Source organism: Prionailurus bengalensis, chromosome A2 (assembly GCF_016509475.1).
Source record: "Prionailurus bengalensis isolate Pbe53 chromosome A2, Fcat_Pben_1.1_paternal_pri, whole genome shotgun sequence".
Classification (NCBI taxonomy): Eukaryota; Metazoa; Chordata; class Mammalia; order Carnivora; family Felidae; genus Prionailurus; species Prionailurus bengalensis.
The window spans coordinates 93,766,818-93,791,199 of NC_057348.1; the positions used below are offsets into that span (position 1 = coordinate 93,766,818).

Sequence of the window (24,382 nt, forward strand, 5' to 3'; positions counted from 1 at the left end):
GATTTATTCCTAGGTATTTTATGCTTCTTGGTGCAATTGTGAATGGGATCAGTTTCTTTATTTGTCTTTCTGTTGCTTCATTGTTAGTGTATAAGAATGCAACTGATTTCTGTACATTGATTTTGTAGCCTGCAACTTTGCTGAATTCCTGTATCAGTTCTAGCAGACTTTTGGTGGAGTCTATCGGATTTTCCATGTATAATATCATGTCATCTGCAAAAAGCGAAAGCTTGACTTCATCTTTGCCAATTTTGATGCCTTTGATTTCCTTTTGTTGTCTGATTGCTGATGCTAGAACTTCCAGCACTATGTTAAACAGCAGCGGTGAGAGTGGGCATCCTTGTCGTGTTCCTGATCTCAGGGAAAAAGCTTTCAGTTTTTCCCCGTTGAGGATGATGTTAGCTGTGGGCTTTTCATAAATGGCTTTTATGATCTTTAAGTATGTTCCTTCTATCCCAACTTTCTCAAGGGTTTTTATTAAGAAAGGGTGCTGGATTTTGTCGAAGGCCTTTTCTGCATCGATTGACAGGATCATATGGTTCTTCTCTCTTTTTTTGTTAATGTGATGTATCACGTTGATTGATTTGCGAATGTTGAACCAGCCCTGCATCCCAGGAATGAATCCCACTTGATCATGGTGAATAATTCTTTTTATATGCCGTTGAATTCGATTTGCTAGTATCTTATTGAGAATTTTTGCATTGTATGGCTGTGTTTGAATGGAAAACGCAAGATCTCTGTGGTTGACACTACTTGGCAATGAGTATTTGGGGATTCCGTAAAGCCTTGTGGTGAATCAGTGATGTGCTTTTTGGTGGATCTCATTTAACTTTTTTGGAGATGCTTTTTTTCCTGAGAGTGGAAGCTTGACTTCTCTCTTATGCTGCTGAACATGTGTGCCTCAACTGGAGAATGGTGAGCACTTCTGACTCCATTAAAGAAATGGGAGCATTATGGTTTAAACGTATCTTTGAACTGGGAAGCTTGAAGTGCTCTAAGGTTGAGCATCAGACTTCATCTTCTTTAATCCCAGCTCATGTTAATGGCTCACTCTGATGGTGGTGCTGTAGTTAGACTTTTTAAAAAGAAAGTTATGAATGAGTGGAATCAATTTTTTATATTTAGATATAGTATGATATATAGTATAATAAGCATAAGCTATAAAATAATGTAATACAAGATAGGGAAAGATGATATCATCAAAAAATATATCCATTTCTTTTCTGATTTTTGAAGCCTTTTCCATGGGAAAAAGCTTCTGAAGATAAAAATCTATTTGAAGTGGCAGCTTGACCTCAGAAGGAGAAAATTTGAGTTTTCTAGAAATGTAAAACGCAGCCTTTTCAAAGACGGCACTAATATGTTTCCCCAGATAAGTGTGCTTGAAAGCAGGACTAGGGAAAAACAGGGAAAAAGCCAACTTCTTCTTTTTTTTCTTTACCTTCACACCATCCCTTCATCCTTAGGTTTCAGTGTGTATGAGCACACATGGGTGTTGCATGTTTAGGGAGATAAATTGGTGGGTGTTATGGAGAAAAATTTGTAGGACTAATTAACACAGTAAGTTTCAAATCTCACTATATGTGAAAAATCAATTTCTGAAAACTTGTAATGAACTACATTTTTTACTTCTGTTCTTATGAAACTCTCCCATCTCACCAAATAAACATGCCCCTCTCTAGTAATGTCAGCAGTATGTGTAATCAACTACCTTTACATCTGTGGGTGTCCTGGTCATCTTTTCCAAGCTTTGCCCCCCCCCCCTTTTTTTTGATATGTCGACAGTTCTTCCACTCCTTTTCTTTAATTCCTTTACATTACTTTTATTTTATTTTATTTTATTCATTTTTTTAAGAAACTTAAGTTAACCTTTGCTCACCTTGCATTTTATTTGCTTGATACTGTCTTATTTCTTCTCTGGTAGGCAGTCTCCTCAAAGGCTGCATGCATATGACCTTCTTGCTCTCTCCAAAATGTTTCTTTGCGTTTGGAGGTATTCCAGAAGAATATGGAGAAGGGTACAGTCCATTGCTCTAGGACTCCGAAAGGTGAATGCATCAGAAGGGATGATGAGAGTCTCTCAAATCCGAACCAACACATGCCAGATCAACACAATACAGGGTATAGCTCAGTGAAGGAAGGAGAGGAAGCATCAGAAACCCAGGAAGGGGGTAAGATTTGAAATTGACACACAGACGACACCAGTGGGGTGAAAAGTGGTAGAGAACAGCGCAGTTACTCACCAGCTGTTTTGCGAACGTCACTGCTACCAAGTGAGTTAGCTCTCAGCACCAAGATGTAGAACAGATACAGGAGTGAGTTAAATTATCAAGTGTCTTGGGAAGTTTGATAGTACTATGGTTCTCAGAGGAGTTTTGATTTAAGACTTGATATGATTGTTGCACTGAATTTTGAAGAAATAGGGCGTTGAGAGTGTCTCATCACTGTCTGTCATCCTTGAGGAGCTATGAAAAACTGGAGAGGCATTACCATCCTGGAGACGTCCACATATTCGCAGGAGACAATGGATTCTGTGAACCAGATCCAGGGGAAATGGTGTGACCTTCTCCCCACATCCCCTTCTCATTCCCCCTTCTCCAATGTGATATTTTAGGACAGAATATCACATGGATGATTTCTGAGTAGTCAGAAAACAGAATAGTGATTTTAGAGTTCATAAAAATCGTGTTATCTCTAACTAATTCCTTTTTCTGATCAGATTGTTAAGCTGGTGGAGCGAAACACTATAGATTATTGTATATTTGTTTTTCAAATGTGGGTAAATGTGGCTATTTATGTTCTGACAGATAAAAGTGTGATAGGCACTTGAGGGCTGTGCTATTGCTGGTGGTGGATTTAAAACAGGCTGGTTAAGGATACCTAACAGTAGTAGGGTTTCTAGTACCTCTTTTCCATGATAAGAGGTTGACTCATTTGTTCACTACTGAGCCCTAATTGTGTGCCAGATGCACATTTTTTTAGCACAGTCCAGTGGTAGAAGTAGTTGGTCAGTGCAGTGGTCTGGGACAGACGGAAAGGAAGGACTAGATGCATTGGAGAGACTGGAAGTGAAAAGAAGAGGGAGGAGACAGAGAAAGAAAGAGGAAGAAAGAGAAGACAATTAATGAAGCTGGGTCCCCAGAAAGGTGGATGGGGTGAGGGTCAAGAGTGTGGTGTCCAAGGGCACTGCCTTGGGCCTCATCCTGTTCAGTGTTTTCATTCCTACCTCAGATTAGGACACAGAGAAGGCTGGGCAGCTAGGGTCCATCAAAATCAGGATTGGAATTTAGAACATACATGAGAGGCATGAGCAGTTGGTTGCTGCTGACAAGTTGGAATTTTATTAGGGATAAATCAAGCTCCTGAAATCATGTTTAAAAAGTGAATTATGAGGCATAGGGCAAGTTAGAAATGGTGTGATTGTAGGGTACATGAAAACTCAGAGGTTTTAGTTGTTGGCAAGAATAATAAGAGTTTACAGATTTTTGTGGCTCCCATAGTTTAAAACATGCTTAGGCCAAAGTAGCACAAGTACGTTCAGTTTATGGAACAGGGCAGGGTCCTACCCCAGTCCACTCAACACTTACCAGACAACATCTTGTAGTGTGTACGTCCTGGCAATCACATTTCAAAAGGGGCTAATCAGCAGAGACTTCTCGCAAGCTTGCAACCAAGACTGTGGGGGCTATTCAACTATTTCAAATAGCTGAGTATTTTTTTAATGCTTATAGTGAAAAAAGAGACTTCAGTGTGTTTGAGAACAGACAAAGGAAGAGAGGCAATGAGAAGTTGATGTAGGAACTTGAAGGTTTAACAGAGTGTTTCCCAACACCCAAGGGTGTTTTTAAAAATACAGATGCCAGGACCCCACCCCACCCCCAAATAAATCAGGGGTGGGGCCAGGCATGGATATGTTTTAAAGCTTCCCAGTTGATTCTAGAATGTAGCCAGCATTGAGAACTTGCGCCTTAATTTCCACACAGCTGCAGAGGCTGGCCCAGGCCCTCTCCATGCTTTGCCTAAGGCTGAGGGGCAGCTGTGCTGAGGGGCAGCCAAAGCAGCAGCCCCCATTCCTCCTGCTTCCTAGGGACTGTCAGGATGGAGTCTCCTCTGCTTGCATCACTGCTCACCATGGGCACTACCCAAGGTATAAACTCCCTGATCATCTGCTATCTCTCTGACCTTACCCCCTTTATTTCTCACTATATCTTTTACACTGTCCCTTTCCCCTGTCCCTCGGGATCCTTCTCTGTCTTCTAGATCTAGAGCATCATCCTCTGATCAACAAACATATCCTTTACCTCTTTCTGAAGTTTCCTTAACTTCTGCTTCAACAGAAAACTGGCTGTCTCTTGAGGTTATTACTTCCCTTGAAGTCCTCCAAATGATTCACAAATATTTATGTCTAGTCTCGACTTGTGTGCTGAGATCCAGATCCACAAATACCAGTACTTACTATGTGTCTCCACTGGGGGCGCTCCCAGACTCCTTGGTACTCTGTTTACAATCTCCTCTTCTTTCGTTTCCGTCAATTCTAAATGGTACCTGTGTCCACCCCAGACACTGAAGTCAGAACATTTGAAATCATCCTTTGCACCATTCCCTATGCCCAATGCCATTTATCCTCACAGGTTGTTATTTCTGTCTTCAGAGTATCATTTTCCTTTTTCTAATTCCTCTTATCAATACACTGTTTTTTTGCGGCCACCATCTTTCCCCGAGACCACTGCAACAGCTCCTGACCTCCCTCCATTGCTCCCACTGTTGTGTTCCTTCAGGCCATTCTCTACACCATAGTGAGTGAGCTGCAGATACTTTGTGTTTGTTTATTCATTTATAATTTAATTATAACATTTCCTTTCTTTAGATTCCCCCAGTGTTTTGGGTGTTTTGTTTGTTTTTATTTTCTTTTTTTTAAAGTTTATTTATTTATTTATTTATTTATTTATTTATTTAGAGTGAGAGCAAGTGAGGGGCAGAGAGAGAGAGAGAGAGAGAGAATCCCAAGCAGGCTCTGCACTGTCAGCACAGAGCCTGATGCGGGGCTTGATCTTACAAACCACAAGATCATTACCTGAGCAGAAATTGAGTCAGACGCTTAAGCAACTGAACCACCGAGGCACCTCTCTTTTTTGTTTCTGTTTTTTAAACCAATCTTTTCTGTGGCTCTTAAGGACCTCCATAATCTTGTGCTTCCATTCCTCTTTCCAAGTGCCTCCTTAACCAGCTCCTGTCACTCTTTCCTTCTTATATTTTTGTTTAACACTCCGTGTTCTCTGCCTCTGAGCTTTTGTACAGTCGTTCCATCTCTTTTAGTCTTTTGGTTCCTCTCTTATTGTTTTTACCCTTCAGATTTATTTGTTGAAGAGACAGGTTCATTTTTCCTTTATTCTTTTTCCTTTATCCTATATTCTAAATTTTTCTGTTGTGTCCCAATGGTATCATTTAACTTGTTACATTATCTCCTTAAAATAAGTAGTTAGATTGAGATTCGGTCACATTCAGGGGCGATCTGTTCCGTGGCGGGAATGAGTGTTTCCATCAGGAGGTGTATGATATCTGGTAGCCTCTTTTTATGTTTTTAGCAACCATTAATAGTCCATTAAGTAAGTATGGTTAAGAATGGTGTTATTTAAGGGGATCCTGGGTGGCTCAGTCGGTTAAAAGTGTGTGATTTTTGATTTTGGTTCAGGTCATGATCTCACAGTTCATGGGTTCAAGCCCTGCATCAGGCTCTGCACTGACAGTGTGAAGCCTGCTTGGGTTTCTCTCTTTCCCTCTCTGCTTCTCCCCCCTGCTCTCTCAAAATAAATAAACTTAAAAAAGAAAAGAATTGTGTTATTCAAATTCTATCATTCTTCATTTGTTATATGCAGTGCATCTATAAACAGAAACTTCCACATATCAACTACCTGGTTAGATTGAAGGACACCGTATATGAAAAGGGAAGGCAAATGCTTGATATCTTTTCTTCAACAGTTTTGAAACTATGATATGGTTGTGTAGTGCCCTCCAAATAAGACTCCTATGGTTATTTTTTTTTTGTCTCATTATTAACTTACTTATTTAAACATATTTCATAACATTCAGTCACAGATAATAGTTGATTAAATTGTTCCATCTTCGATGGGTGAGACCCTCCTCCTTCTCTTTGACACTTAATGTCTGTCTCCTTGGTAAGACCTAAGTGCAGGGATCATGTCTGTGTTGTTCATCCTTTATCCTAAGCATAGAATCATTGTTGAGTTAGGGGCAGGATATTAAAACTTAATTAAGTTTTAATTAATTACATCAATTAATTTTATGGAAGAACATTTAGTTTAGTTTTTGAGGATTCAGAACTTGAATCAGAGAGAGAAAGTTACAGGAAGCAAATTTTGGCATTGGGGTGTTTTAGGGGAGGTGTGTTCCATCAAGTCTTTTGAGGGGCTGCTTTGTTCTAGGGAGTGAGGACAAGGAGAGACAGTCAGATCAGGGAAGATCTTTTTGCTTGGGAGCCTGAATGATCATTCAGGTCACTTCTGCCTGCAAGGTAATGACTCTCAAATCCTTTGTTGACATATTTTATTTTTGGAAAGGTGCAGAGTTGGCTGGCTTAAAATTGTTGAAATGTAATTATTCTGTTTTCTCCCGTGAACAATATATGTCACTCTAAATTTGATTCAAAGTATCATGAGTTCGTATATTTGATGAAACATTGCTAATGATGAATTATGCTTTAGTAGCAATCATTCTTTTATAAAAGGTTATAATTATTGCTTGAACAGACCCTTTTCTTATTCCATTAAGTCCTCAGACGTTTTGCATCATTGGTCTCATTCTAATAAATAGCCATTATACTATACTCTTTTTCATCTTTGGATTTTATTAGAAAAAGAAATTAATTTTATTTATTTATTTATTAAAAAAATTTTTAATGTTTATTTCTGAGACAGAGAGAGACAGAGCATGAGTGGGGCAGGGGCAGAGAGAGAATGGGAGACACAGAATCAGAAGCAGGCTCCAGGCTCTGAGCTGTCAGCACAGAGCCGACGTCGGGCTCAAACTCACAAACCATGAGATCATGACCTGAGCCAAAGTCAGTAGCTCAACTGACTGAGCCACCCAGGCGCCCCAAGAAAAAGAAATTAATTTAATATAAATAGCATTAGTCTTCCTCTTCTCTGTCTATTATTTTTATGAAGATTAGGATGAAGTGTAATTCCTGGCAACTTACCTTGAAATTCTAATTTATTTTTCCATAGCAAAACATAGTAAATAGCACTTTTAGGATATTGCAGAATTGTAAAGATTTAATACTATTGAGATGATTTCTCATTTGCCCCTGAATAAAAATTGAATTTAGGTAGAGATAGCAAGACAAGTATTTAGTTAAATTGTAAATTTTTGAAGTATAAATGTAGTACAATATAGTCAGCACTTTAATCAGTGTCTTAAGAGGGAATTAATAAAAGAAGCCCTATTAATAGTATCTTTAAAATGTTTTTAATGACTTTGCTGAAAATTTATAAATTCAGCCCAATATATTGTCCTTGATACACTCTAGCTTGCCACTGTCACTTCCTGAGTAGTATCCACATTGCCTTCTGTTGCTTCTAGATGAATACAGTAAGGAAGCAAGCATTGTATCTGTCTGTACTTGGTATTATTTCCTCGCAGTTTCTCTTGAGACAAAGTCATAATAGAAGAGAGGCAGAATATATTAAATTTTCCAGAGCACATTAAATTTCTTTTAGGCATATTGCCTTAATTTCCTTTGTATCATCTAGACCTAATTTCTTAAGGTGCTAGCACATGGACACTCTTTTCAAAGATGACCTATGTTAAACAACAGCAGTGAGAGTGGACATCCCTGTCATGATCCTGATCTCAGGGAAAAAGCTCTCAGTTTTTCCCCATTGAGGATGATGTTAGCTGTGGGCTTTTCATAAATGGCTTTTATGATCTTTAAGTATGTTCCTTCTATCCTGACTTTCTCGAGGATTTTTATTAAGAAAGGATGCTGAATTTTGTCAAAAGCCTTTTCTGCATCAATTGACCGGATCATATGGTTCTTATCTTTTCGTTTATTAACGTGATGTATCACATTGATTGATTTGCGAATGTTGAACCAGCCCTGCGTCGCTCCTCATCAGGGAAATACAAATCAAAACCACACTCAGATATCACCTCACGCCAGTCAGAGTGGCCAAAATGAACAAATCAGGAGACTATAGATGCTGGAGAGGATGTGGAGAAACGGGAACCCTCTTGCACTGTTGGTGGGAATGCAAACTGGTACAGCCACTCTGGAAAACAGTGTGGAGGTTCCTCAAAAAATTAAAAATAGACCTACCCTATGACCCAGCAATAGCACTGCTAGGAATTTACCCAAGGGATACAGGAGTACTGATGCATAGGGGCACTTGTACCCCAATGTTTATAGTAGCACTCTCAACAATAGCCAAACTATGGAAAGAGCCTAAATGTCCATCAGCAGATGAATGGATAAAAAAATTGTGGTTTATATACACAATGGAGTACTACGTGGCAATGAGAAAGAATGAAATATGGCCCTTTGTAGCAACATGGATGGAAATGGAGAGTGTGATGCTAAGTGAAATAAGCCATACCGAGAAAGACAGATAACATATGGTTTCACTTTTATGTGGATCCTGAGAAACTTAACAGAAACCCATGGAGGAGGGGAAGGAAAAAAAAAAAAAGAGAGGTTAGAGTGGGAGAGAGCCAAAGCATAAGAAACTGCCTTCTATTCATTAGCTTTTGATTTAATTAATGAGACTTCTTAAAGAGGAATCTTCAGTGTTTTCCTGTAAACAGCCTTAACTTATTGATTCATTTAGAGTTGTAATTATTCTACAGAACTGAAATCAATGTTTGAAGAATATGTTTTGAATCTTTAATAAAATAGTTTACACAAGGTAGTTACTAGATACAAACGTGTTCTTTTCTACGTTATTATTCGATGTTATTTTCATAGAATAACAAGTATCTTCTTTTGATATCTTTAAAAAATGACATTTTGTTAGAGTTAGTAACGTGGAATTTCAAGTATTTTAGTCTATATGCTAAAGGTTAAAAAAATGCATCGAAGTTAAACATTAGAAAGTTAGTAATGTTTTTTTTTTTTTTTTCCCCCAAAGGTGGAGCCAGTGACTTAATGTTTTTACTAGGCTTTAGAACTGAGGGATTCAGTAGTTGGTGAATGTCCAGACAGGTAGAGAAAAACTAATTAAGAACAGAGAAGTCACAGTGACGCTAAGGTTAAAGAGCAATTTGATAATCAATGTGATTCCTAATGGGAGACCACTAAAGCAGCTGAAGAAAAGGGAGATACTTGGTGAGTAGTCCAGGCTCAGATTATTTAAGGGTAGTGGGGTTTTGAAACACAGCTGTTGGGTGCAAAGGGATTAACTACCAAAGCACTCTATAAACTAAAACTTTGGGGAAATGAAAATTTATCATATCCACATGCATCAAAATCAAAGAGACTACACGTTTAATTTGAAAAAAAGAAAATAAATACTTAAACCAGACATGAAAGAAGACACTGAAAACTTTATTGAATTTTGGGATTTCTGAAACTTTTGAAAACAATAATTATTATACTTTATTCTTGAGTTACCTTTCAGGTATAAGAAAGGAATTATCAGTATATTGACATTAGTAATATTCATTCATTCAATAAAAGTTTTTGAGAGTGTACTCTGTACCAAGCAGTTTTAGACACTGGACACATAACAGTTAATGAAACAGAAAAATGTTACTTCATGGCTGGAGTTAATAGTCTACTATAAAATTTCAGGAAATTTTTAGTGTTATGTGATATAATACATAAAACTCAGTGTTTTTAACTGTTATGATTATCATAACTATAAGGAATTAATGCATGGATTTTCTTTTAAAAAAATTTTTTTTCGGGGCGCCTGGGTGGCGCAGTCGGTTAAGCGTCCGACTTCAGCCAGGTCACGATCTCGCGGTCCGTGAGTTTGAGCCCCACGTCAGGCTCTGGGCTGATGGCTCAGAGCCTGGAGCCTGTTTCCGATTCTGTGTCTCCCTCTCTCTCTGCCCCTCCCCCGTTCATGCTCTGTCTCTCTCTGTCCAAAAATAAATAAACGTTGAAAAAAAAATTTAAAAAAAAAAAAAAATTTTTTTTCAACATTTATTTATTTTTGGGACAGAGAGAGACAGAGCATGAACGGGGGAGGGGCAGAGAGAGAGGGAGACACAGAATCGGAAACAGGCTCCAGGCTCTGAGCCATCAGCCCAGAGCCTGACGTGGGGCTCAAACTCACGGACCGCGAGATCGTGACCTGGCTGAAGTCGGACGCTTAACCGACTGCGCCACCCAGGCTCCCCAGTGCATGGATTTTCAATTCATAGAGAATTATGCTTTAGAATCCGAATTCCATCAACCTGGATCTTGTATTTTTATGCAGTTATTGTAGTAATAGGTTCAAAATCTTTTTCACCACAAAAATAATGCACATTAGTCTATGAAATTATTTAAAGGTGTTCTGTCTCTAGTTGCGTTTAAAGAATAAATATTGGTTCAGTTGAAGGTTTATCTCCTTTCAGTGTATCATAGGGAAATGAATTATCGTTTCATGATCTGAGAGTGTTTTAAGTATATAACCTTTAAAAACAAGAATTCCCTGTATTCTAGAATTCAGTTCATGGTGCATATAAGTTAACGATCTCAGGGGAAATAGAAAAGCTTTGTGGGAAGAAGGTTGTGTGTGTGTTTTATGGGTGAGGGGAAAATATCTGTAAATGAGGGGAAAGTTCCAAGCAGTTCCCGGAATCAGTTACTGCCTCCCCTGGGGAGCCAGTGATGAGCTCAACTGGGCTGAGAAAAATCTGTGCAGATGTCAGCACTGACTGCATCCCAGCCTCCAGTCCCGCCAAAGCCCCCCCCCCCCCCCCCCCCCGCCTTAGTCATAAAGGACAAAGTGAGAGCTCAAGGTCCAGTCTCCAGTTGAACTCCATGTGCGTAGCAATTTTTGGCCTGCACCTGGGTACCTGGAGCACAGTCAGGATTGGAGAAATCAAGGTAATGTACAAAGAGAGAAGAGATGCAGAGCAGAAAAGCCGTTGGCCTGTCATCCCAGATGAAAAACGAGAGAAAATGAACACAACTCTTAACCTTGAGAAGATGGCACACTGTGGAACTTTATAATCAGATCTCCTTATCCCATGACTGTAGCCAATAATGTATTCCAATAATCAGTGCGACAAGGAATGCCACTAAGATGGCTGGGCTGTGATGAATTCCTTGGACTTTTCAAGTTGTGTCTGTAGCAGTTTTTTGTTTGTTTTTGTTTGTTTGTTTTTTGTTTGGTTTTTTTTTTAGCAAAAAAAGACCAATTGGATACAGTTCTTAAAAAGGAGACATTCACATTCCTTATTTTAGACTTAGGCACTGGATTCTCTGGACCACATGAGTTCTTGTTTGCTGGTTTCATAAGCTCTGAAGACTTTTTGTTGCAGTTTAAACTGCAATGAGAAACCATTTTTATCTATCAGATTGACAGAGTCAGTGGTTGGTAGCATAGTACAAGTGAAAGGGTAACAGGCGTGCCTATCATTTGCCATTGGAAGTGTAAATTGATAGAGCCTCCACATAGGATAATTTCCCAATATTCATCAGAATTAGAATTTAGATATGCACCTACATTTTGATCTTGCAGTTCCACTTTTAGGAATTTATCTTACAGATATATTTTTACATGGGTGAAATTACATGTCCAAGAATATTTATTGCCATCATTGTTTTAGTAGCAAAAATTGGGAATATGCTAAATGACCATCTGTGGAAGACTGGGATAAATAAAGTGTACTATATTTATACAAAGGAGTACTCTGTGGTCTTTCAAAAGCGGGAGAAGATTTTCTCTATGAATTTATAAGGAAGTCCCCAAATTTATTAAAAACAATGTACACTATATTCTGTATGGCATTCTGCCATGTGTGTGTGTGTGTGTGTGTGTGTGTGTGTGTGTGTGTGCATGTGTGTGTGTGTGCATGTGTGTGTGTGTGCATGTGTGTGTGTGTGCGCGTGTGTGTGTGTCTGGGTGTGTGTGTGTGTCTGTGTCTGTGTCTGTGTGTGTCTGTGTGTATAAATGAACAACGGTAACTGGTGACCTCAGATGCTGGGAGCTGGATGACTGAAGGAGAATTTAGCAGGGAGATTAACCTTTCATCAAATGCCTTCTTGGATCTTTTACACTTTAAATGTGTGCTTGTTTTCCCAATTCTTATTAACCACATATGCTGCTAGGTCTAATAAAGTAGAAAGTAGAGCATTCAACTAGAAGACCAGTATAGATAGTCATGCTTTTGTTAACAGAATTTGCTAGATAAAAAAGTTATCTGCCTAGCGCACTCTTAACTTTTAATTAGAGCCGCTACATATTTAGAATGCGTCTGGAAGAACCATCTGCTTTGAATAAGTCTTGTGTAATCTTATAATAGTAAAATATTCATAACTTTTATTTTGATGATATACTGTATGTATCACAAGACACAATCAGACCAAATATAATTTTAGGAGGCTCTAGTAAAAAAAAAATGAGAAAGGGAGGAATGGGTGATATGGAGGGAGAGAAAGAACAGGGAAAAGGGAAGAGGGAAATGAGGAGAGAAGGCTGAGTGTGGAGTTTCAGACCTTGGGATTGAATGACCTCAGTTTAAGACTGAAGATGAAGACATTTCAGCCTAGGAAACGAAGGAGCAATTGGAAAAACTACGGGAGAGAATTATTTTGACTCCTTGATTTCTAATTAATCTGAGAATAATTGATCAAGTGTGATGATTTTGATAAGCACTAGTTTCATTCTGGAGGAAACATAAAGTGAATTACAGAAAACCGGTTAAATCTTGGACGAGGCAAGTGAATATTTTAAATGTGAATATTTAAAATGTGAATATTTATGATGATGATATAAAATTCCCAGCCTTACTGAAATTAACCTTGTTGTGGTGGAATAATTGAGTCATTGACATTTTCAGTGCAAAAATGCATAAAATATAAATTGTAAGGAAATTAGAGCCATAACGGGAACATATTTTCATGGATTCGCTTCTCATCTTTTCTTTTGTTTCTGCCAGAGTAAATGGGAAGTTGGTAGCCCTGAAGGTGATCAGGCTGCAAGAAGAAGAAGGTACACCTTTTACAGCTATCAGGGAAGGTAGGCATTTTCTCTTTATCTTTGCTTTTGTGTTTGCTTGATGCTTATAGCTGTTTAAATATTACTCGCTTCTGGATATGCTGAGTTTGTAAATTATATGGTTAGATATACATTGGAATGTATAAACTGAAATTTAAAAATCAGTACCTCCTGCAATCGTATCAAGTCATGTTCAATAAAATAAGACAATCCTCCCATATACTCAGATGAGGGGAAAAAACCTCCTGCTGTGTATTGATGGTGAGACTATAACTGAGGAATTTTATATGCTTGGTTTTGTTTGCAGGGTTTCTAAACTACACATTGATTAATCTAGCATTACTTTATACTCATGACTTTTATGAAAAGTGCTTACAAATGATGGGTTCATGCTATCTTATTAGTCATTTGTATTTTTTCTCTTTTGATTTCTTTGTTCCTGTCCTTTATTATATTTTCTATTGGTTTTTCTTATTGATTTATAGATACTCTTTATATATTAGCATCATATATCTTGTAATATTTTCTTTCATTCTGTCATTTTTCTAAAAATTCCATTTATTATATAATTTGTTTCATATATATTTTTAATTTTTATGAAATAAAATTGCTTTATATTTTGCTCCATTTGTACATAGTTTCTCTACTCTCAAGAGAATAAAATATCTTTTTATTAGTGGGAACTTTTCAGTTCAGTTTCAGAACTTTTGGTATTAACAGCTTTACCCCCACTATGCTTTTAAAAAATTTTAATTCCAGCATACTTAACATTGTTTTATATTAGTTTCAGATGTACTATATAGTGATTCAACAATTCTATGCGTTACTCAGTGCTCCTCATGATAAGCATATTATTAATCCTCTTCCTTCACCTATTTCACCCATCCCCCCACTGATGTCCTCTCTGGTAGCCATCAGTTTGTTCTGTATAGTTAAGAGTCTGTTTTTTGGGTTGTTTTGTTTCCCTTTGTTCATTTTTTTCTTAAATTCCAAATATAAGTGAAATCATATGGTATTTGTCTTTCTCTGACTTATTTCACTTAGCATTATACTACACCTCCATTACATTTTGAAAAGTACAAATTATCTCAACAGAAGACTTCGTTTTATTTTTTGCATTGAAGGAACTGTACCTGGTCCACAAGATAACTATGAGTGACTTACTACAATAAATAAATTTTTAAATTTATTGTAAATAATTTTTATTTTAAATAAAATAAATTTACCACAATAGTAGTATTAAGGTATTGATGAATTAAATGTGGTCTGTCACTGATCTGATTTGTTTCTCACAACTCTCCTTATGATTTATGTTTATTTTTGAGAGGCCTCCTTTCTCTTTTTTCACTCTCTTACCTCTCATTCTGCTTTTCATACCACTTGCATTTGGTTTCCATCATTCCTACTTAACTGAAAATGTTCTTGTAAAGCTCATTAATGACCTTCTGTTGCAAAATCAAACAGACATTTCTCTGATTTTACCCAACATTTTAGCAGATCCTACATGCTTAATACATTCTCTTCTGTGAAACCAGATTTTCCAAATAGGGAGCTTTCTCTCTTTCACTTGTGCTAGCTCCTTCTCCAAATATTAGGGTGTTTTAGAACAGGAAAGTGGCCTTCTTTTCTCTAATCAACACTCTTTCTCCATATGGTTTTATTTGCTTCATGAGTTTAAATAGCAACTATAAGCTAATGTCTTATACATGCCTCTCTTTAGCTATGACCCTGTCTCTGTCTCTATTTCCATCTGCCTACCTGACATTTATGCTTGAACCCAGTAATATATGAGAAGGATAATATATCACTACCACGTAAGTCTATTCCAGGAATGCAAAGCTGGTTCAACCTTTAGAAATCAATCATTGGATAACAGTCATCCGAAAGTTAACACATCCAAATGGAACTCCTGGACCTCCACCATAACTCAAGCCATTTTTCTCTCCATATTATTAATGGCACCACCCAGTGAGCCTCCGCCACAGATCTAGTCCAAGAATGAGTCCTCTAAGTTACTTCTCTAAAAGATACCTCAAATCTGTCTACTTCTTCTTTTTTTTAAGTTTGTTTATTTATTTTGAGAGAGAAAGACTAGGGGAGGGACAAAGAGAGGGAAAGACAGAATCCCAAGCAGGTTCCATGCTGTCAGCAAGGAGCCTGATCCAGTACTTGAACTCATGAACCATGAGATCATGACCTGAGCCAAGATCAAGAGTCAGACGCTTAACCACCTGAACCACCTAGGCACCACTACTTTCTCTTTTTTACTGCTACCCCCAGTCCTGGGTATCATCAGTTCTAGTTTGGACCTCTGCAGTAGCTTCTTAATTGTGCTCTACACTTACCCTCTTACCTTCCTACTATCTCTTCTCTACCCTGTAACCAGTATAATCTTTTTAAAAACTGAAATCCTATTAATGTTGTCACTCCTTATTTAAAAACCTCAGTTTTAAACACTGTATGACCCATTTTTTCCCTCAAGCTTGCCACAAGATTTCCTATGTCAGGGAACATGCTGTTCCCTGTGGTAGGAATGCTCTTCTCTGGCTCTTCTCATATGTCATGTGTCTTATGTAATGTCCTCTTTTCAGAGAAATTTCCTTTGGCCATCCTGTCTAAAATGGCAGTTGACCTTCATCTTCCCCTTCTTTACTCACCATGTCAGCATGTATTTATTTTCTTTATAGTTCTTATGGAATATGAAATTAATTATTTTCACTCCTTTCTGCTAGTATATAATATTCGTAAAATCAGGGACCCTGTCTGATTGCTCACTGCTGTATCCTCAACATCTAGCATGGTAATCTTTGCATTTATTGTGTGACTTGAGGAAAATCATTAAACTAGAGTCTACAAATATGACTGAGTGTTAAACATAGTCTCTGCCCTCAAGGTATCTGCCTTCCAGTTGGGAGGCAGAGCATATAGATAATATATAAGTAGAGAAATAATATGATGTGGGATATCAATGCCAAATCATTTTTGAAAGATTATAAGTCCTAAAGAAATTCCTCCATTAGTCAAGTGAGGTAAGGTGTCAGATAGGTCTTGAACTAGGCATAAGAGAGATAAACAGTGAAGAGCAGATTTAGAAGTTGCAATCCAGACAGGTATAGAAAGGGAACTGACACCAGAATGCTCAATGCCTTTGCCAAATGCAGTGAATAGAAATAGTTAGGCCAAGAGTTCTTATTTGGGGGGTTGGAATGGTTGTTGTTCCATAGGGGCTGTTTTTGTCATCACAGTAATTGGATAGTGCACCTGGCATTAGGAGCTGGGCATTCTACAATATATAGGCACGCTAATACAGAGATAGGCATAGTGCAGTCTGAGGCCCACTGTCAGTTTTTGTAAATAAAGTTTTATTTGAACACAGAATTCCCATTTATGTACTGTCTCCATCTACTTTCTTAGAGTCAAGTGGTTTGTAACAGTGTATAGTTCACAAAACCTAAAGCATATACTGTCTGGCTCTCTACAGAGTTTATCAGCCTCTGCTTTAATACAGTGAACTGTTGTCCCAAGTCTCATTTACCCTTTTAAATGTCCTACCGAGCATTCATGCAGGTGAAAACTTGTTTATATATGTCTAAGGCTATAACCCAACTATTTCACGTGTAAACACAAACTATGTTCTGCATACATTTAATATGTACCAAAATTGCAGGAATATAACTACAGTGTAAATCAAAGGAAAATGCTACTTTGCTTTGTTTAAAACTATATTCAAATTTATTCACCATTTTGAAAAATTATGTAACTAATGACAGTACTGCTTATGTTATTTAAGTCACTAATACCACACTCTTGATCAGCCTGCATTTGTATTGTTTGTGTTCCCGCTGATTCTATATATAGATGTGAGCACCGTCCTTCATTATGTTTTATAATATAGTCATGCCTGACTATTTATATATTTAAATACATTATTATAAATTAGTTTTTATTTCTTTTTGCATTCTAGTTACAAATAGGATATATCAATATGTATATTAGAAATTCTATGTATAAATATTAAAATCATGTGTGTGTGCAGGTCCTGGTATCTATGAATCTCATTTCCTAGTTGTAAAGGTGTCTTTATAAAATATTTGTTGTATAAAGAGAGTGCTAGGTCTACCTGAGATGAGCAGTGGTTCCAATCGACCTCTGGAGGGAGGCAAGGTGAAGTACTATTTAACTATGGTAGACCTTGAGTGTTAGGGAGTAGTAAAGGGGCAAAGAGATGCTGGGCCAAGAAAGTAGCAGGAGCAAAATGAAACTCGCAGCCATCATGCTCCCTAATAAATAGGGCACACACTAGAATTTACCAATCTGCACTTGCTGTTGGTGCCACCCTAGGTATCCCCAGATAAGCTTGGGGACTGGCCCTGGGAAGCTGTTTTATTATACAATGCAAGAGGCTCTGTAGCTAGGACCTTGTTTTGTGGATTAGAGAGCCTCTGAAGCCTTTTGAGCTGAGTGTATTAGGAAGATAAATCTGATATTAGGATATGGTATAGATTAGATGAGGAGGAGCCTGGATGCTGATAAATCAGCCATTCAAAGTTGTGCAGATTTGAAAGTATGAGGATCTGGATTTATTAGAAAGTGGTGACAAAAAAATTATTTGTAGAGAAAGAAATGCCAGAGCAAGGTGAATTATAGGTTATAGATTATTTGAGAGGGAAACATAAATGGTTTTGAGTTTGAATGAGTAAAAAAAAAAAAAAAAAAGAGGTTCCAGAGAGAGAAATAGTTAGTGTTGCTTTTAACACTTTACAGTTTGAAAGGGCTGTTATCTAATGTAATCTCCACATTAGCCCGTTGAAGCGTTTTTGGATAGGGTTCATACTCTTCATAGAATCTGTAATATAAATGTGGAAGTGAGGCTTAGAGAGGTTAGATGACTTTGTCCAAAGAGTTGGATCTTGTCCCTAGACTTTCTCAGATTCCGAAATGGTGTCCTATTAACTCTGTTGGGTAATGGATTTGGGTTTTAGACATTCTGAGTTCATGAGATGTCTATATGAAAATGTCTTCTTGGTGATGTGGGAGCATAGCTCATGAGAGTTCAGCATAAACAGTATATATTTAACATGGTCCTTAGCACATTGAATAAGTATGAGATTTCTGTGGGAGAGGACTTTGAGTGAAAACAGTGAGTTAAGTTGGAAGGGAGTGTAGTGAGGTGGAAAGCCCCATTGAGAGTAAGGTCTGGAAGTCTGAGTTTCATTCTGGCTCTGTTTTTCATCACCTACCAGACAATATGGGACAAGTCACCTGTATTAGCTTTCTAGGACTCCTGTAACAAAGTGCCACAGGCTGAGTTGCTTAAACAACAAAAATTTATTATATCATAGTTCTGAGGGCTAGAAGTCTGAGGTCAAGGTATCAGGCTCCTCCCTCAGAAAGCCATGAGGGAGGATGTGTTTCAAGCCTTTCTCCTTGGCTTATAGATGGCCATCTTCTCTCTGTGTGTTCACATCATCTTCCCTCTGTACCTGTGTTCAGTTTCTTTTTCTCATAAGGACATCAGTCATACTGGATTAGCGCCCACTCTCATTATCTCACTTTAACTTATTACCTCTGAAAACCCCCTCTATTCAAGTACAGTCACATTCTGAGGTTCTGGGTTAGGACTTCAACATATGAATTTTGGGGACACAATTCCATCCGTAACACCATGTAATGGCTTTAGGCCTCAGTAACCCTGGTTGTGGAATACGGGAGTTGGTTTGTGCCATTTAGTACGAACCATTTCCCTCTATGTTATGGTTTTGATTTCCCAAACTCAGAGTTTTGAATACCATAGAAATCAGGGAATGCCACAAGAATTGTCGAGGCCTGGAGGAACAGATCACAAAACGACATTGTGTTTTCCATTGGGTAAAATATTTTGCAGTTGCCTAATACAGTCTGATTTCTTGATGATGTTTAATGGAGATGATCCTATAGTAAGAAAAAGTAAATGCTCAGTCAGTTTTGGTGATTTTCTCCCCTTTTACCTTCTCATTCCACCTTTCATAGTCTTATTTTTCTTATTATTTCTGCTATGTGTGTGTGGAAGCAAAAAGTAGTACCATTGCTCCTTTTTTTTTTTTTTTTTTTTTTTTCCCTTGAGTAGGCTTCACACCCCATGCAGAGTCCAGTGCGGGGCTTGAACTCACCACCCTGAGATCAAGACCTGAGCTGAGATCAAGAGTTGGACACTTAACAGTGTGAGCCACCCAGGTGCCCCACCATTGCTCCACTTTGCTATAAATAATTCGTGCACAATAACTCCTCTGTGTATCTGGTGCCAGACCTTGAAAGATTTAGGATGACAGTGAGTGATGTCTGGGACATGTTCATGTTTACATCTTTACATTGATGAGTGTGTGGCATGGCTTGTTCAATTGAGATGAAACACTTTAATTTGAGTTTGCCTCTTTTCTGCTGTTTTGGTCCATTTCCTCACTCACAAAATGTCAACAGCAGGGAGATTTCAAAGTAGGAAAGCAGTATGCCCAGAAAAGTAGTTTTCAAGTGGCTGCTTGCCACGTATAAGCTTACCTGGGAATTTAGATTTTAACACATAATTTTCACCTAAAGTAGAAATACTTGTCAGCAACTCTAATCTTACCTGGATTTATGTCCAAAGGTGCACTTTGAATTTTATCTCAGAGCTAGAGGGCTTACTGGCTTAATTTGGGTTCAGGTGCTTTGAGACTCATTCTATTTTCAATGGCAGCTAAGAAAAATTAAGCAGCAGTGCGATGGCTGGTTTTTCTCTTTCTTACTTTTGTATGATATCATTGTGGTTTTTGATGGTATTGATAGAGTCAGGAGATACTGGGATATCTGAGATACTGGGATGGTTTGAAAGCGAGTTGATAAGTCTCTTAGGATATCCCATCTTTAAAAACAACTTCAGAATGTCTGTATTCTTACTCTGTGATATTATATTCTAGATGTTCAACAGGTTTTTTTTTTTTTGTCTTAGATTCGCCCAGAGAAAGAATGGAAGTAAGGGAACCAATTATCATCTTTTGTGAATTTTTGAATATCTAATAGTTTCCTTAACCAAGAACTATGTTAAACATAAATATAGATACTCTAAAAGAACAAAAATTAAAATACTAACAGTATCAATGGACAATATTTAGTATGTGCTTATGTACTATACATATACAGCTAGGGCCATGTCCCATTTAATCCCCATGAAACCCTCTAAGGTGTACGTTTTCATTATTTCTAATTTTTAAATTAATTTTTTAAAGTAATCTCTAGATACAATATGGGGCTCGAACTCACAATCCCGAGATCAAGAGTTGCATGCTCTTCCGACTGAACCAGCCAGGCACCCCTCATTATTTCCATTTTAAAGTGAGAGCCATGGAGACATTAAGTCACTTGCCCAAGGTCACAGCTAGTGTGTGGTAAAACTAAAAGTTCAACCTGGACAGTCGCACTTGAGTCCACACTCAAACATACACTCTAAAACAGAGATTTTAAGTAGAAAATTTGAATTCATGGTTCATTTTTGTTTCATGCAGAGGGTTGCCTTATTGCCATTAAATTAAGGTAAACAAAAGTCTTTTGGGGGAATGTAGTGAAAAAGCTTTTTTATAAAAGCAAAAGCACATTATTCATTAACAATAGGGGAGCAGCCTCCATGTAGAACAGGGGAAGGTCAACAACAGAAGAGGAGAAATGGCTCCGTGAGTGTAAGTTAAGGGAAAGTAGTATGTAAGCATGCAGAAGGAAAAGAACGCTGTGATGGTAAACTATATAGTATGGAACTCATCATTTGCATGTGTATATTTTTTAAAATACACATCTGAATAGTCTCATATGTTTCACTCGGCTTTTCTCTCTATTCCTCTCTCTACCCTTTTTCAGAAACTGAATCTTTTCTTTGGTTTATTCCTCAGTTGATTTCTTGCCTTGGAGGAAAAAAAATCCATTCTATTAGGGAAACATTGTAGTTTTCTAATAAAAATTAAGATACTCAAGAAGGCAAAGGTAGATAAAAAAATCAAAGAGGGCATTAAGAAAGAAAGATAACCTCTTTCATTTGGAAACAAATTGCTAGGAAAACGAATAGTTGATCCTTAAATTGCCAATTATATAATTGTAATTTAAGTATATAGCCAAAATGTTTTTAATAGTATAATATATATGTATGATGTATATGGTATATGTTAAATATATGGTATACATTTATTTAATAGTATGGTAAGTTTGGTAAGTCTTATAGTACAGTCAATTTGGTATCTAAGCTATTGATATTATTTTTAGAAATTTGTTAGTTATGAAAAAGAAAATAAGGCTGCTTTTAACTGAGCCATTAAAAATTTTGGTGTTTGACTACTATTTGATTTTCTTCATCACATCTGTCATATACCACGGCCTCTTTATTTTTGTTGGGTTTTTTTAACCACACGATTTTTTTTTCTTGCAGGTGTCTGATATGATTGCTTGCAAAGACTGAATGTCAGGTTTAATATCTTTAGTTATGATTTAGTTGGTAATTAATCAATCTGAGTTTTGTGTTTTGCATTTCATGTTTGAGGTGTTGTATTACTTTCCTAGGGCTGCCTTAATAAATTGCCACAGACTTAGTGGCTTAAAAGAACAGAAATTTATTCTCCCAAAGTTCTGGAGGCTGGTGTCTCTTCCTAGCTTCCAGTGGCTTCCAGCAATTCTTGATATTCCTTGCCTTGCTGCTGCATCATTACAATTTCTGCCTCTGTCTTCATATGGCCTTCTTCCTTGTGTGTCTCCTCCTGTTTTTATAAGGACACCAGTGGTTGGATTTGGCGCCTGCCCCAGTGGAGTATCGCTTCATCTTAACTTAGCTAATTATGTCCTATTTGCAAATAGTGTCACATTTTGAGGTTCTCCTGGACATGTATTTTTGGGAGACATCCATTTCTTCCTTCTTCCTTGACTTGGACTCTCTCACTTGGCCTCCTAGAAACTGAACCAAGAAGGTGGCCACTGATGAGAAGAGGGGTTCCTGGAACATAATCTTAGACAGCAGCACTGGGGAGGGGGAGACAGGGCAGCCATTTCTTCCCCTGTTTATATTTTATCAATGTCAGTGTTTTGAATTGTTCATCATCTTGTAATGATTACTGGATTAATAAGCGGATTATAACTACAATTCTTACTGAGTCTTTTCCTTATGCTATTGCAACATCTGACCTTATGCAGTGGGTGACAAATTAAATGAGGTCTCTTTCAAGGGTCTTAATCATTCTTAGGATTCAGCAATTCTGTGCTCAGCTTAGAAATTTCTGAATTCTGGTGTTTTATGGGCATTTATTAAAGGCACTAATTGTGTCAAAATGTTTGAGATATATTAATCCTGTATGAGCTAATTAGGAAGTTAAGTTAGATTTTACAGATCACCTTGTCCAGGGATTTCTCAATTGCATGCTGGTAGTGTTCAGGCTACATGTTTGACTGTTAAGGTTGTTGTTAACCAACTGGATAAATGACCAGCAAGAATCCATTTCACCTTGTGGTTAAGAGCCTGGGCTCTGAAGCCCAACTGCCTGGATTCAAACTTGACCTCCATCCCTAAGTGTGATTTTGAACAAGCCTGTTAAACTTTCTGTGCCTCAATTTCCCCACCTGTAAAAGAAGGATAAAAATACTTCTAACCTCATAAGATTGTTGGGCTGTTCCATTCATTAAATATAAACATGAGGCCACAAAATAGAAATAATCAAGGAAGCATGGATATTTCTTGGAAATAAAAAATACATTAACAAAGATTAAAAGTTCAGGGTATGATTTGGATGGTAAACTCAAACAAAACTTGCAAAAGATCAAGAGTTATTGTGTTTGGGCTCCAACTCTTGATCTCAGATCAGGTCTTGATCTCAGGGTCCTGAGTGCAAGCCCAGTGTTGGGCTCCCCACTGGGTGTGATGCTTATTTAAAACAAAACAAAAACAAACAAAACAAAACAAAGCAAAACAATTTTTGTCTCATATCTCCTTGAAAGTAAGTGTATAGTACCTTTGAATTTTTTTTCTGTTACTGTCTCTGTTTTATTTTGTCTGTTTATCTGTTTTGTTCTGTTTTTTTAATATTCATTTTACTTTTTTAATGTTTATTTATTTATTTATTTTTGAGAGAGAGAGAGAGGGAGAGAGGTGGGGTGAGGGGCAGAGAGAGAATGAGACAGAATCCCAAGCAGGCTCCACACTGTCAGCAGAGAGCCCGACACTGGGCTTGAACTCACGACCTGAGTGATCATGACCTGAGCCGAAATCAAGAGTCTGTGCTTAACAACTGAGCCACCCAGGTGGCCCTATTTATTTGAGAGAGAGAGAGAGAGAGAGAGAGAGAGAGAGAGAGATAGTGAGATAGTGAGATAGTGCGATAGTGCATGGGAGAGAGCACATGTTGCGGGGAGAAGGAGAGAAAGAGAGAATCCCAAGCTGGCTCCACACTGCCAGCTCAGAGCCCAATGTGGGGCTTGAACTCAACCCTGAGATCATGACCTGAGCTGAAATCAAGAGTCTAATGCTTAACTGACTGAGCCACCCAGGTGCCCCTGTTTTGTTCTGTTTATTGTTGGAAGTATCTGTCAGCTGCTTGGAGATCTTGATTGTCAACTCATATTTAACAATGAGATACTAATATGCTGACTGGAAGCTCTGGGTTCTTGGGTAGGGAATGTTGGCTGGTGAGCTTCACTGTAGGGTGACTGAGGTGGGCTAGCCAGTTTTTTTTTTTTTTCTCACAGCCCCTCAGTTGTCACTATGTGGGAATCTTTTCTTGGAAAGAGGCTTAAGTTTCTATAGGAAAGGATTATTTAATGTCTTGTCCAGAGGATTTAAGTTTTCTGCCCACAATTTGGGGATTGGTAAGAGATAGAGGTTGTGGGGAGTCTGGCCTTTCCACATGCAGATCTTTACTGAATCTCCCTATTTCTAGGTCAGGTAATGCAACTAGTTTAGAGGGACTAAAAGATATCGAAGTGCTTAGGGCAAAAAATGATGAGGCTCTGTAGAAAGGCCTTGGCAGGAGATGGGTGTGTTTGGCAAGGACTCAAGGGGGATACCTGGTAGGGCTTGGCATTTGACTGGACATGGAGCTTGATGGAGATGAGGATATTCAGAATATTCCAGGATTTGGGCACTCATGAATAGTTATTAGATAGTGGAACTAATAATAAGAAAGACAGTACAGAGCAGGGGAGGTTACATAAAGGGAAAGATAATAAATTCAATC

General features: G+C 37.8%; 1 protein-coding gene across 6 annotated transcripts in view; it reads left to right on the forward strand.

Moving 5' to 3' along the window:
- CDK14 (cyclin dependent kinase 14) overlaps positions 1-24,382 on the forward strand; it is a 605,513-nt gene that overhangs the window by 193,738 nt on the left and 387,393 nt on the right. For all 6 annotated transcript variants that reach the window (XM_043588815.1, XM_043588812.1, XM_043588813.1 and 3 more), the window contains one exon: positions 13,111-13,190. In XM_043588815.1, coding sequence (XP_043444750.1) covers positions 13,111-13,190 — 80 coding nt within the window. The remainder of the gene's footprint in view (positions 1-13,110; positions 13,191-24,382) is intronic.